A 15,815-nucleotide genomic window follows, 5' to 3' on the forward strand; every position below is an offset into this window, starting at 1 on the left:
CGGCATTCCAATGTAAGACATTCTGAAATAAATTTGCATCCTCAAACCTAGATTTGAATGACCCTATGACCTACTCTACCCTAGGAATATCCTTTGATATAGCTACATCTCTCAGGGGTGTGAAAAATCCAAGCGACATAGCTGTACCAATCTAAGCCCTGGTATAGACCAGCACTAATTTAACAGAAGAATTCTTCCATCGACCTATCTACCATCTCCTGGGGAGGTGGATTACATACACCAACAGAAGGAGCCCTCCTGTTGGCATAGGTAATGTCTACACTGAAGACCAACAGTGTTTTAGGTGTAGACAAGCCATAATCTGATGTCTCCTACTTTTCTTGCTTACACTGGTTTTACATTAGTACAACTCCATTGTCTTCGGTGGAGTTATTCCTAATTTACACGGGTTTAACTGAAAGAAGAATAAGGCTCCTGTGTTTTGGTTCAAATACATCTCAATTAACTTTTTTTTGACTGCCTGAATATCTGACTTTTTCCCTGGGATGCACAGGCAGCCAAACCCAGACATGCTCTCATGACTCAGACACACCTTCCCTAACTACACAGCTGAATTTTAAAAAATAATAGTAATTCAACTGTCCCTATTAGAACGTCCTCCTAAGGCCACATGAAGCAGAAATTATGAATAGATGTATGAAATGTTTTTTGTCTTCCAAAAAATTCAGTAATTTTGCAAGATGAATTAGGGTACAGTATTAACAGACACTCCATCCAGTTAAACTACTGGTCTGTGCAAAGTGAAAATATGTAAAATGGATTAATCCAAACGAAATTCAATACATTCACATTAATGGCACCAAAACCTAAATGTGACAATGAACTGGTAGCCAGTGCTATTCAACTCTAAAATCAGTTCATCCTCACAGTCCGAATTTCATAATTCTCCCTGAAGCACTTCGACCAGGAATTACATAATAGTTGGACTACATTGTGTCAAAATCCTATAGAATCTAATTTACTAAAGATTTTTGGCTCTAAACAGACTTTATAGACTTAGTATTTAGTCTTTATTTACACTCTTCCTGGGATTTGGTTTATTGGTAACCTAACTAATGACACTACAACATAAATTTCCACTTAAGTTTTCTTCAACAAGCTTTTTTCATCTATTTCCAGATCTTTTCCTGCAGGATCTTTCTGTTGAAGACTCTAGTTCTCTCAGCTTCTCAGAGAGATTCCAACCCCTCCCTTTACATACTGGTTGGAGCTAAATGAATCTTCATCCATAACTCAGCAATTACATCACACTACAGATGTCCAAGCAGCTATACAAATTTATATCAGCTGAGGATCTGGCCCTTTGAGTTCAGTTAAACTCAAGTTTTTTTAAAAGATTTGGGTGAGGAGCAGTTCTTGCATCATAAGAATGAGCTTGCACTTCCCCAATGCTGATAGCTGTTGATACATCTGTGGATAAATATTATGCCAGTGTTTACTTTTGACGGAAGATGCTTAGACATCACAGTGATGGGTGACCTTATAAAAACACAGATAGATAAGCAGAGAGGTGGGATCCACAAAAAAGACTTAGGTGTTACAAAGCTAAGCATCACAATGCCTAGCTTTTAGGTGCCTGTAAAAATCATATGAACAATATTGTGATCCTTAAAGCCTGAGTTAGGAACCTATGCTCTCTACATAATGCATGGAGAGAGATAGACCTTAGAACACAATCCACCAAAACCAGCAGACTAGGCAGACAGCCTCGCCAATGGAAGATGGTCTCTCTATGGCTCAGTGGCTGCCAGGGCCAGCTCCAGGCACCAGCAAAGGAAGCAGGTGCTTGGGGAGGCCAATGGAAAGGGGCAGCACGTCCAGGTCCTCAGTCCGTCTCTTCCTCTTAGAGCTGCCACCAAAGAGGAAGAGAGGGAGCGAAGAACCCACCACTGAAGAATGAAGCAGCACGATTGAGCTGCAGCCGAAGTGCCACCGATCGATGTTATTTATTTATTTAAAAAAAAACTTCCCGCTTCACTGCTTGGGACAACAAAAAAACTGGAGCCAGCCCTGGTGGCTGCTCCATTGTGGATAAATACTTTAACAGTCCTCGGAGGGAAGAAGTGCGTGTGTGGAGGGGGAGAGAGAGAGAGAATAGCTCTAGTCCAGTGGTTTGGTCACCCAGCTGGGAGATGAGAGATCATGGATCCAATTCCCTTGCTCCCATCATTCTTTTATTATTTATCCACAGTAGAACAACTTCTACAGGAGAGAATAAGGACGCTGTACATCAGAATACCCCCATAGCCACCTGTGCAAATCCTCTCACCCTCTCACAAAGAAGGGAGAATTGAACCTGCATCTCCCACATCTCAGGACTGTGCTCTAACACTTGGCTAAAAGTTATAATGTGGGCATCACCAACACCTTTTCTTCCAGCCAGGAACATTGAATGGGATCCAATCCAGTGGGTGTGCTCAAAGGCCACCTACCAGATCAGGTCCCACACACAAGTGAGGTGGATGAACACCTATCCTCCCCTAGTTTGTGAATGCCCGGGGCATAGGCAGAAAATGGGTGCCTGGGCATCTAGAGGGAGGCAGCAGCATGCATGCCCCAGGGTCTAAAACTTGGGCATCTAGGGAACTTTTACAACAGAAACTTAGGCACTGAGTGAGTTTAGGTGCATACACCATGAGGCAGCAGCCAAGTGGGAGTATCTTGTATCACGGTAGTGCCACACACAGGGACTTAAGTGGCTATATTGCTTCACGGATTGCACACAGAGTATTTAATGTATCACCATGACTTGTTGAGGATCTCATTACTCACAAGTTGTAGAGCCACAAATCCATTATATATGGGTCTTTCCAAAGAAATGCAACAGCAACAAAACACTTTACAGCTGTCTGCACCAGATCTCATACAGTTTGTTTTTCATCCTAATTTTAGTTTTCTTGTGCTTTCTCTCCTTTGCAGTACATTGGTTACTATTGGAAAGATTATGAGATGGCTATGGGTGAAACTTACTTGTAGCTATACAGTCAATTTATACTATTGATAGTTCACAAATCATAGTACACATTTGCGTTTAATATGACAGTTTTCATGGCTACATATTTTATACAGAATACATATGGAAATAGATTAATCTGATGAAAGTATAAAAGGAATACAGCACTGTGCGCTTACTCCTCTGGTAATGCTTTTTTAGCTCTTAACTCAGCTGAAACTAACCTATAGCCTCTCTGTACATTAAGCTTTTATTGTGAGAACACTTCCCATAAAGGTGATCACCATTTAAACAGAGCAAGTATACTTTATACTTAAGACTAAGACATACTGTCAGATTCTGAGAAACATCTTTGTCTTTCATTTTAGGGTGGAAAAGACTAGCAGGTGAACTAAGGTATTTCCGTGACTCACCTTGTAGACAATTTTAATCTTTTCTGTGTACAACAGAAAAAAAAGTAAAAATGTTACAAAGCAAACAATCCCATTCACTGAATAGCAAGCAGTGCAAGAGATAATTACTTTTGTTTAGTCTGAGTTTTATGTTTGATGTAGTCTCCTTTCCATGGCTATTTGTTAGTGGCGCATGAAACCTCAATGAGAGAAATAATTTGAAGGCATCTTTTTTCTTGTTGTTTTGTTTACAATTTATGTGAAAAGGCTGCCCTCTTCTGACAACAGTTGTAACTCCTAAAATTTATTCATTTTGTTAGTTCCACCACAACCACTAACCTTTTCTCTTTCAACTTTTCTTTATAGCTTATTGGCAATATATGTACAGACAACAGCAACCAAAATCCTACTTTGCCTATGCACATATTCAAGACTATAAAAGAAACAGAGAAAAGATAAAGGTAATTAAGCAAGAGTGTGGCTTAGGTACTCTGAGCTGGAAATGAGAGAACAGTGAGTAATTTATATGTGACTATGCAGATCACAGAAACATAATTGGTCCAATCAAATCATTAAACATATAATATAATCACCAAGCCACTTCTCTGAGACATCACCTAAGTAGGCTCTGGAGAGTTGCCATTTTGAGGTCTGGCAGGATATTAGTCTATCTCAGGGATCAGCAACCTTTGGCACATACTGTGCCTAGCTTGTACTGTGTATCTGAAAACTAGAAAATAATGTACCGGTACATTTGAGGAGTATATACCAGTACCATGATGAAAATATGTAGATAGACCAGGGATCAGCAACCTTTGGTACGTGGCCCACCAGGGTAAGCCCCCTGGTGGGCTGGGCTGGTTTGTTTACCTGCTGCGTCCACAGGTTTGGCCGATTGCAGATCCCACTGGCCGCAGTTTGCCGCTCCAGGCCAATGGGGGCTGTGGGAAGCAGTGTGGAATGAGGGATGTGCTGTCTGCTGCCCCTCACCACCCCCATTGGCCTGGAATGGTGAACTGCAGCCAGTGGGAGCCGAACCTGCGGACACAGCAGGTAAACAAACTGGCCCTGCCTGCCAGGGGCTTACCCTGGCAGGCCATGTTCGAAAGGTTGCCAATCCCTGGTCTATCTACATATTTCCATCATGGTACTGGTATATACTCCTCAAACGTACATTATTTTCTAGTTTTCAGATACTTTGTACGAACTAGTTCCTGCAATAAACTCCACATATTGAGTCCACTGCACTGAAGTCATGTCACAATAGGGTTCTAGAAGCTGAATGTGACCCTGAGATAGTGAATGTTACTGGTTCTCTCTTACATCATATATAAGTGTGTACATTGGATCAAATCGCACATCCCTTACTCACATGAGCAATCCCACTGCAGTCACTGGGACTATTATGTTAGTGAAGAGAGCAGCAATTGGCACTATAATTTCTTTTCTTTTAAAGAAATGTATATCCCTATTTCAACACCTTCATAATTGTGAGGGCAATTAATGTTGCTCTATAAGAGCTGCCATTTTACATATACTTATCAGAAGGCAGTCCAATCTGATAACATAGTTTAAAACAGAGGAAGTGTGTCTCATGTTTTAAATGCATGAGATAGGCAGGAGACTTTCAAAGTTGTAAGTTATACCGTAATTTTAAAAAAATGGGTTAATTTAGCAGTGATTTAACTCATGCATTTAAATGGTCAAGTGCCTTTCTTATGTCTGAACCTACAACTATCAAAACAATGTCTTATGTGATTGTTCATTATTATGTTATAATTAACACCCCTCCTAAAAGTAACCTATGACCCTATACTTATAATAACTGGGCTGGAAGAGAAGAGATGTTTCTAAATGGCCTTACTTTTCCTTGAGAATCAAATCCTCTTCAGCCCTTTTTTACCTACCCAATTGCATCTGAATTTAGGCCCAATCCTACAAACATTTGCACATATGCTTAAATTTTACTCAAGTGAGTAATCCCATTGATAAGAACATAAGAATGGCCATACTGGGTCAGACCAATGGTCCATCCAGCCCAGTATCCTGTCTTCCAACAGTGGCCAATGTCAGCTCCTTCAAAGGAAATGAACAGAACAGGCAATTCTCAAGTGATCCATCTGCTGTCATTCACTCCCAGATTCTGTCAGTCAGAGGAAAGGGACACCCAAGCATGGGGCTGCATCCCTGACTATCTGGGCTACTAGCCATTGATGGACCTGTCCTCCATAAACTTATCTAATTCTTTTTTTAACTCCATTATAATTTTGGCCTTCACCACATCCCCTGGCAATGAGTGAGATAGTTCATGTGTGCAAAATTATTCACGTCTGTGTGTAAATTGTTCTTAACCTAGCACATTTCAAGACACTCTTAAATAATAGTGATATAGCTATTATAATATCTTCAGTATATTTAATTTTTACTTTATTGCAGATTGATTACTGACTCCATTCCCTAGTCAATTTTGAATGAGTTTCTCCCTATATTGTCATCATGATATTTTTTTGAAATGTTATAGTTACAAGAAAACATGGATTCAGCAACATCAGATTATATTTTGATTAATTTCATTGAAATTAACTGACATCAGAAATTGAGTTGCAATAAACTGTCATATTTATCAATTTTCTCCTCCTGTGAATTAGTAAGTGCTAAACATAAACACTGCATTAAACTTCCCAAACCACTTAGCGTATGGCTAAAACATAATGTTAAGTACATTACTACAAGTAAGTGCTAATTAGGTCCCTCCGGCATTACTGCAATATATTGGCTAATTACAAATTCTAAGTTAACTCTTAGGACATATCTGTTTTCTAATGGTTGGAGACTCTTCCATTACTGTTAAAACACAACTATAAGCAAAATAATAGAAGTTATGTTTTATTTTTCATTACATTATATTTCATGACAATATTTCTAAATTTAATGCAATGTCTTTGAAGCACTCTGCAAAACTGGAGCTACACAAATAATAATAGAAAAGGCAGCAGTTATACAAAGGCATTCAGTGAGCATTACTGGGATGGGTACAACAGACTTGTAGGCAGATAGCTATTTATGTCCAGAGTTCTATACCTATTTCATCCCACCTAGCAGTAAAATCTGGTCATTGTAGACACCATTCCTAATGCCACACAATTTCTCTGTAAGTATAGTCAGAGCTTCATAGATTCTACGACTGTGTGATCATCCAGTCTCACTTTCTGTATAACACAGGCCATAAACAAACATTCCAATTTCTTCAGACCTGCACGCCAATCCCTTGTCCATTCTCATTAATAGACAAACACTTAAAGGTTTGCAATAATATTCATCTACAGAAGACACTGGAGATCAGAGAGAATTGCATTAAACAGCAAATTTACAAATATTTGCACAAATATCAACTATTTTTTCTGGTTTCCAAAAACAGAAGCATCAGATAATGAAATAAATTCAAATTATTTATTCAGTGAATATAATACTCCAAAATTGCTGTATCTTTGGCCTGTATATCATCTGTATAGCATATTAAATTCACAGAGAGATAATTATGTCTTGATAGGAAAAATAGCATAAAAATAATTACATTTACATTACATGACGACTAATTTGCCATGATCAGTGCAGATAGTTACATTTAATTCAGAGGACTCCTGGAATATTCTTGCTACTTACAAACAATGGCTAATAGATCACTGTATGTGTTCTGCCATCATACATTTGTTTTCAAAATTTGACTGAACTGGCTGTTGAATTTCTTTCTACAATACCCAGAGAAGGCAATGAAGATTATCATTCCAGCTTCAGAAACTGAGCCTGTTTTGTCTCACTTCCCTCCTCAGAGCAGGCCTTAGTCCTGAGAAAGAATTAAAAGTGATATTTTCTACAAAAGAAAGCAAATTAGCGGAGGCTCTCTCTTTACTTGTCTCTCTCTTGGCATGGAATAGGCTTGAAGGTTGTTTCGATGTTTTCCAGAAGTACCAAATCATATCTGCACATCTGCAGCCTGCATAAATAGACAAGGGGAGAGAACATGCTCTCAGTATAAAAGAATTTTCTATTTTTAATTCACGTTCAAAATACTATAGTATATGAATGATTAAATTGGTGGCATTTACCACCTTTAAGAAAATATGCTCGAGACAAGGAAATAAGTCTTTTTGTCTCAATTTACTCCTTATTCGTTGGGTAATAAGCTGAGTGGTGCTGTGGGGAAGGAGTAAGAGTGTACTGTCAGGCTGACCAATAAAGATAGGTGTTGTCATTCAGTCTGAGGTGGATTTAGTCTTCATTCAAACTGTCCTCTTGGACTGACTAGCTCTGGCACAGAATAGCCAATTCCTAGGGAACCATTAAGGTTGACTATTTTGTTGATCCCCTACCCACTGAGGTACAAAGATCTCTTTCTAGCTGGGGCTGGTTAGCAGACGTGTGATATAATCCTTCCTTAGCTGTCAAGTTTTTTTCCCCACTTTGAACTTGAGAGTTCAAGATGTGGGAACCTGCATGATCACTTTTAAGCTTAATTACTAGCTTAAATCTGGTATGCTGCCACCAGCCAGAAGTTAATGTCTGGCACACTTTCTGTTCCCCCAAAACCTTCCCTGGGGAACCCAAGACCCAAACCCGTTGGGTCATAAAACAAGGAGAAATTAACCATTGCCCTCCTTTTCCCCCCAGACTCTCCCCTCCCTGGGTTGCTGGAGGCATTACACAGATCCAACTCCTCTGTATTTTTAAAACAGGAAACCCTTTTTCCCCCCCAATCTCCTGGTGAGTTTAGACTCAATCCCTTGGATTTATTAAAAAACAAGGAAATCCAAAAAAGCAACCTCAGCTACACCAATTCTCTTTCTACGAGGCTTCTTAAAAAGAAGCTTTTATTAAGAAAGAAAAGCGTAAAATTATCTCTGTATCAGCGTATGGGAAATCGCTTCTACGGTCTCAGTATTCTATGGATGAGGACCCCCACTCCTGTGAGATTCAACAGTTACGCAAAATAGGGGTAACTTCTTCCCGCAAAACACCCCGTCTGAGAGAACCAATAAGACTCTCGTCACTTGCTGTCATTACTTACTTATTTTGAACAGAAAGAATATTCCGAAGATTGGGCAAAAGCTGGTGGAGTCTGGCCTTTTAGACAGAGCGCACCGATCCCAAACAACGCAACCAAACACATGACTTCCTCCTACCGTTTGAAAGTATCTTGTCCCCCTATTGGTCCTCTGGTCAGGTGTCAGCCAGGTTTACTGAGCTTCTTAACCCTTTACAGGTAAAAGAGACATTAACCCTTAACCATCTGTTTATGACATTAGCATTCTCCTAAGGAAGGGATGTGGCTGTTATAAGTGAATGGAGCAATGCAAAACCAAGTCATCCCATTTCCTCCTTTTTCTTGTTGCAATGGCTGCCTATAGGAGAAGGTTTTATGTAGATAGTGGAGGGTCAATTTGGCACGTCAACATTAAGAAAAGTCAAAATTCTCACAATACTGTAGTACCAGATTCTCCCTTGTCCCAGCATGGGTGCGCACTAGGGTAAGGAGGGCATAAAGAACCCTCTTTCTTTGTGAGACCCACATAAGAGCCATGCAGAAGCACACAGTGCCCCACAGAGGCAGGGAGAGGCCATGGCCCTGCCCCTCATGCATGGGTAAGTAGAGCTGGATAGAAGGGGCTGGATGGATGTGGGGGTAAGAAACTATCCCGCAAAGGAGTAGTACAGCAGCCTCTATATACTAGTGCTCCCTTTGGGGCAGTGTGGCTATGCACTGCCCTTCAATTCACAGCTATGCCTAAATGGCATAAAGGATAGGTTTTAGTGGATGACATGGAGAAGATTAAAAAATTGGGAAAAGATTTACAGCCTCTTTGGTTATTTCATTATTTATCAGTGGGGTTTCCAAGTCAATTATATCTCCACCCATCTGTGAGCGAAGGAACAGTGGTTTACCACATGTTATACAAAACAGCAAGCTTGGGCCCCACTCGATAATCCCTAGGGAAGACAAATTAATAGATTGTATAGATATAGTGGTTCCCTCTGATTTTATTAATGAGTCTAACCTCCTATGCGCTGTGTTCTGCAGAATTTCAGCCAGTAGTTTCTGCATCAAAGCCATAATTTCTAGTTGATCTAAAGCATATATTTTTAATAATACTTTAATTTTCTGTGGAACAGGAGAGAGGTAATTCCTGCATAGTTCTGCTGGAGCCTTGAACATTTATTTATCTAGAGCTCCTCACAAGAAAGCGTCAAAGAACTCATGGAACAGCTTCCAGGCCAAGCTGCAACAACAAATCATTATATATATACACCTTTAATTATATAGTGCTGTAATGTTAATGTACCTGAAGCTAGTAGGTACCAGTACACAGCAGTACAATACTGGAACAAATGGTGGATTAAGAGAGAGAAATGTGTGAATATAGGAATTTCTTCCAGTGTGACCTGCCATCCCATCAGTGGAATTTTTATCTGGTAAAGATACATTTCTTATCCATGGGAGAGAACACAGTACACAGACTACTCTGCAAGCTTCATATCGGAGTTTGCTCTCTTCACCAGAGAGATCAGGTGAAGAGTCCTGAAAATTGGGTGTGGCCCCCGGGGACACCTGGGTCCATACACCATCTATGTGGCTCATGTGGCAGTCAGGTGAGAATTGTCCCATCTATGATATTCCTTGGACAACAACTGTCCCCTATTAGCATAGTGCCATGAGTCTCTCTTCTCCCTGCACCTGTGCCCTTTTCTTAATCTAATCTTTTGCTGTATGAATATGTCAGACCTTTCTGATTATGGTGTATTTATGTAATTATTGTAATTACGTCTAACTACATGAAGTGAATATGTGTAGTCACTCTAAATTCAAGGTATTTATGGAATTACTATGAGCAATTATGTAATTATAGCATATAAAAGCATCATAAAATCTGTATTAAAATTATTTTGAAATTTCAGACTCGGACTTTAAGGCCAGAAGGGAGTGTCGTGATCATTTAGTCTGACCTGCACATTGCAGGCCACAGAACCTCACCCACCCACTCCTGTAGTAGACTCATAACCTCTGGCTGAGTTACTGAAATCCTCAAAGCATGATTTAAAGACTTCAAGTTATAGAGAATCCACCATTTACTGTGGTTTAATCCTGCAAGTGAACCTTGCCCCATCCTGCAAAAATCCCAAGGCCTCTACCAATCTGCCCCGGGGGAAAATTCCTTCCCAAGGCCAAATAGGACAATCAGTTAGACCCTGAGCATGTCAGCAAGACCCACCAGCCAGACATCTAGGAAAGAACTCACTGCAGTAACTCAGAGCCCATCTCATCTAGTGTCCCATCTCTGGCCATTGCACATATTTGCTACAAGCAGTTGCAGATTGGCAACATACCAGTGTAGACAGTCTTGTCATACCATCCCCTCCATAAATGTATCAAATTCAGTATCGACACCAGGTAGATTTTTGCCCCCACTGCTCCCATTGGAAGGCTGTTCCAGAACTTTACTGCTCTGATGGTTAAAAACCTTCATCTAATTTCAAGCCTAAACTTGTTGATGACCAGTTTATATCCATTTGTTCTTCTGTTTACATTGGTGCATAGCTTAAATAATTCCTCTCCTTCTCTACTATTTATCCATCTGATATATTTATAGAGAGCAATCTTATCTCCTCTCCGTCTTTGTTTGGTTAGGCTAAAAAAGCCAAGCTCCTTGAGTCTCCTCCCATAAAGTAGGTTTTCCATTCCTCTGATCATCCTCGTAGACCTTCTCTGCACCTGTTCCAGTGTGAATTAATATTTCTTAAATATGGGAGACCAGAACTGCACACAGTATTCCAGATGAGGTCTCACCAGTTCCTTGTGTAATGGTAACTTCCTTACCTCTACTGGAAATACTTCACCTGATGCTGCCTACAATTGAATTGGCTTTTTTCATAGCCACATCGCACTGGCAGCTCATAGTCATCCTGTGATTGACGAAACACCCAGGTCTTTCTCCTCATCTGTGGCTCCTAACTGATACATTCCAACTTGTAGCAAAAATTCTTGTTGATAGCCCCCAAGTGCATGACCTTGCACTATTAAATTTCATCCCATTTCTATTACTCCAGTTTTCAATGTCATTCAGATCTTCCATGATACTCCAGTCTTCCCCTGTATTGGCAATACCTCCAACTTTGTGCTATCTGCAAATTTTATTAGCACACTCTCAATTTTTGTGCCAAGGTCATGAACGAATAATAAGATTGATTCCAAGATCAATCCCTAAGGAACGCCACTAGTAACCTCCTTCCAGCCTGACAGTTCACCTTTCAATATGACCCAATGTAGTCTCCCCTTTACCTAGTTCCTTATCCACCTTTCAATTCTGATATTAATCCCCATCTTCTCCAATTTAACTAATAATTTCCCCAGTAGGGAATGTATTGAAATCCAAGTAGATAAGATCTACTGCACTTCCTTTGTCTTAAAAAAAATCAGTTGTCTTCTCAAAGAAAGAGCTCAGGTTGGCCTGGTATGATCTACCTTCTGTAAAACCATGTTGTATTTTACCTCAATTACCTCTACGTCCTTAACTAGTCTTGCTTTCAAAATCTGTCCCAAGACCATGCATACAATTGAGGTCAAACTAACTAGCCTGTAGTTTCCTGGATCAAGTTTATTCCCTTTCTTAAAAGTAGGTAATATATTAGCAATTCTCCAATCATAGGTATGACCCCCACGTTTATGGATTCATCAAAAATCTTTGCAATTGGCTTTGCAATATCATGTGCCAGTTGCTTTAATATTCTAGGATAGAAATTATCTGGGTCCCGTAGTTTGGTCCCATTGAGCTGTTTGAGTTTGACTTCCACCTTGGATGTGGTAATTTCTACTTCCATACCCTCATTTCCAATAGCCACTCTGCCACTACTCCTAAGCTTCTCATTACCCTTATTAAAAACTGAGGCAAATTACTTGTTTAGGTGTTGGACCATTCCTAGATTATCTTTAATCTCCACCCATCCTCAGTGCTTAGTAGTACCACTTCTTTCCTTATTTTCTTTTTATTTATATGGCTAACAAACCTTTTACTGTTTGTTTTAATTTCCTTTGCAGGGTCCAACTCTGCTTGGCTTTTGACAGTTTGCACTTTTACCTTACACTTAGTGACCTCCAAAAGATACTTTCCTTGCTATACCATCTGATGCTTCATTTCTTTCTGCTTTTTCTGAATAACCAGTCTGAGATGCTTGCTTTTCTGGTTTGGTCTTCAACCCTTCCCTATGAATATTTTCCCCTTGCTTGGGATGTAGGCTTCAGATAGTTTCTGCAACTTTGACTGAAAGTAATTCCAAGCATCCTTCACATTCAGATCCTTGGTTTCTTCATTCCAGTCCATTTCCCTAACTAATTCCCTCATTTTTTTAAAAAAAGTTTGCCCTTTTGAAATCAAGGACTCTTATTTCAGACCTATTTTTCCTTACCCTTCTATTTAGTTTAAATGGAATTAGCTCATGAACACTCGAACCAAGGTTCTCCTCTACAACCAACTCTTCGGTGAGGTCTGGCTACTTACCAATGCTAAATCTAAAATGGCATCACCTCTTTTTGTTTCAGTGACTATTTGGTGAAGAAATCTGTCAGCTATCATATCCAGGCATACCTAGGCCCTACCATTACTAGTAGCACTTATCCTCCAATCTATATCTGGGAAATTAAAGTCTCCCATAATCACATAATTCCCAGCAGTATTTATTTCATTAAAAATATTAAAGAGCTCTCTATCCATATCCAAATCATATTCTGGGGGCCTGTAGCATACCCCAGGCACCACCCCAGTGAGGCCTCTCTTAGCTTTCTTCCCAACATGAGTTTGACTCAAACAGACTGCATTTTATCCATTCCATCACTTCTAATTTCTTTACAGTCTACCTCATCATTAATATATAATGCTACTCCATCACCTTTTCCTTTATTTCTATCTTTCCTGGCCTGCACATACACTTCAATATCTGTGTTCCAGTCATGATTACAATTCCATCATGTTTCTGATATCCTATAATACCTGGTTTCACATCCTGCATCAATATTTCTCGTTCCTTCATTTTGTTACTCAGACACCTTGCATTGGTGTACAGACATCTTAGTTGTTTCTGCTTGGCTTCACCCAGCTTCCTAGTCTGATTAGGCTCAATAATTCTACTGTCAGTAATACCAATGACACTATCTTTCCTCTTGATGTCCATTCCCTTACCATCTGTCATTCCTTTCTCCATTGCTCTATCCTCTTACTTGATTTTCCTCCTGCTCAATATTAGAATCAGGCATGCAGATTACATGAATATCTCCTAACCATCTTCCCCAAATTCCTAGTTTAAAGCTCTTTGAATCATTTGTGCCAGTCTCTATCCCAGAAGTCTATTTCTGTCCCTGCTCAGGTGGAATCCATCCCATGAGAACAGTCCTCTGGTTGTGAATGCCTCCCAGTGGTTGAACATCCCAAAGTCCTCCTTATAGCACCACTGCCCGCATCATCTGTTGATCATCAGAATCTTGTCTCACCTCTGTTCTTCTCTTCTAGGGACAGACAGAACCCCACTGAAGATTATCTGAACCTTCATTTATTTAAGCATCTTCCCCAACCTGGCAAGTGTCTCTTGATGCATTCCAGTGAGAAGCTAGCAGTATCATTTTGTCCTTCACACGTGAACATCCGTGGATTCTTCCCTGCTCCCAATAGGATCCTCTTCAGCCTCAGCCCCACATGTTGTATCTTAACTCCTGGGACACTCTTCTGTTCTTTGGATCAGCTCTGGTGACAGGCCTGTCCATTTTTGGTAGAGAGTCCACAATCACAGGAGACCCGTCTCTTTCGTGGGATTGTGCAGTGCACCAGCTTTCCTCCTTCTGTTTTTTCTATCTTTTGTTCTCACTTGCAATCTTATGCGAGTCATTCTCTATCCTTCTGGGTCTCCAAACTGGCTATCTCCACTGTCTCTTCCCCTCTTTCTGTATGACTAGCCCCTCTTCTCTTCTTCCTTACCCTCCTACCTCTGTTACTGCCTGCTGCACTCCTTCATTTTTCAATTCAGCAAACTTGTTCCTCAGCTCTATTTCACCTTCAATAGCAGGTGTTCTCCTCTGCCTGGTTCTGATAGTCACATGCTTCAACTGACCACTTTCCTCATCCAGCAATATACCCTCACAGTTCTCCAGTCCAGCTTACATCTGTAAGTCTTGTGTTTTCCCTTCAGCCTTCTCTCGCCTTCCCTCCATCATGTGCTCAAATCATCTTCAAAGCTCAACCATAGTTTCTACGTGCATCTCCAAACCTCAACTCTTCTTTTACATCATCCCTATCAGGTGACACTTCATACAAAGCACCTTTCAGGTGCCCACTTCAGGACAATGTACGTCTCACAGGCTCCACACCCAGTCATTTAGTGTCCTCCATTCCTTAGGTCACTACCACAGTTGCTTCTGTTACTGTGATAGCCTTCACACCTAAGCTCCATTCAAGGGGAAAAAACCTCCATAAATTAAAACAACCACACTCACTCCCATAAACGCCTCTTAAAAACACCCACCCAAACTCCCCTGTTTTCAGCTGTTTGCTGGCTATTGTGCTGCAGCTTCTGCACCACTGACTGGCTGCGTTAATAAACTCACTAATCAAGGCTCCACTGTGAGCACACTGCCTCCTGTCAGTCTCTGCAAACAGAAAACAAACCAGCAACCAAAGAAGCAAGCAAGCAAGCTCTCAAGAACTCACTCATTGCTTCTATGGAACAGGAACTTGCCTCCCTTCCCTTCCAACAGCTCTCCCTTCAAACTCCCCTGTTTTCAACTCTGATGGCTTGTTCCTGTGACACTGGCTGGCTGCTTGGCTGCCTGCCTAATCAGGGCCCTGCTGTGATCCAAGACTCTGCTTCTCTCCCAGCACATTGCCCCCTACCAACTGCAACTTGAAAACAGAAAAGAAATCAGGAAGCAAGCATAAGCTCTCTCTGAAGAACTCATTCACTCACTGTCCCTAAGGAACAGGGGCTTGCCTCCCTTCTCCTTCAACTGAGCTTCATTCATACTCTCCTGTTTTCAGCTCTGTTGCTGGATCCTGTGCTGCTGCTCCTTTTGTTTTTGTTTGGTATTTTGTTGTTGTTGTTTACATTTTACTTAAAAACATTAAATATTTTTGGAGGGCGAGGAAGGAGATTATATAATTCTTTCACTGCCAAGCTATATGCATCTGAAAAAAGGACAGTATTGGAACCTAACATTAAAATAATGGACCATGTGCAACTCATAGTAAAATTAATGGGAGTTCCAAGCATGAACAAGAACATAAGAATGGCCATACTGGGTCAGACCAATCGCCCATTTAGCTAGTATTCCTGTCTTCTGATAGTGGCCAGTTCAGGGACCAGAATGAACGGGAATGAAAGGAATGGGCAATTTGTCCAATGATCCATCTCCTGTT

General features: G+C 40.6%; 1 protein-coding gene across 4 annotated transcripts in view; it reads right to left on the minus strand.

The window, feature by feature from the left end:
* Positions 1-6,236: 6,236 nt before the first annotated feature.
* Positions 6,237-15,815, minus strand: part of LIPI (lipase I) — a 43,332-nt gene continuing 33,753 nt past the window's right edge. For 3 of the 4 annotated variants that reach the window (XM_075073177.1, XM_032786903.2, XM_032786901.2), the window contains one exon: positions 6,237-7,360. In XM_075073177.1, coding sequence (XP_074929278.1) covers positions 7,273-7,360 — 88 coding nt within the window. In that variant the 3' untranslated portion in view covers positions 6,237-7,272. The remainder of the gene's footprint in view (positions 7,361-15,815) is intronic. The other variant, XM_032786902.2, reaches the window with a different exon arrangement.

This window comes from Chelonoidis abingdonii, chromosome 1, assembly GCF_003597395.2.
Source record: "Chelonoidis abingdonii isolate Lonesome George chromosome 1, CheloAbing_2.0, whole genome shotgun sequence".
Taxonomy (NCBI): Eukaryota; Metazoa; Chordata; order Testudines; family Testudinidae; genus Chelonoidis; species Chelonoidis abingdonii.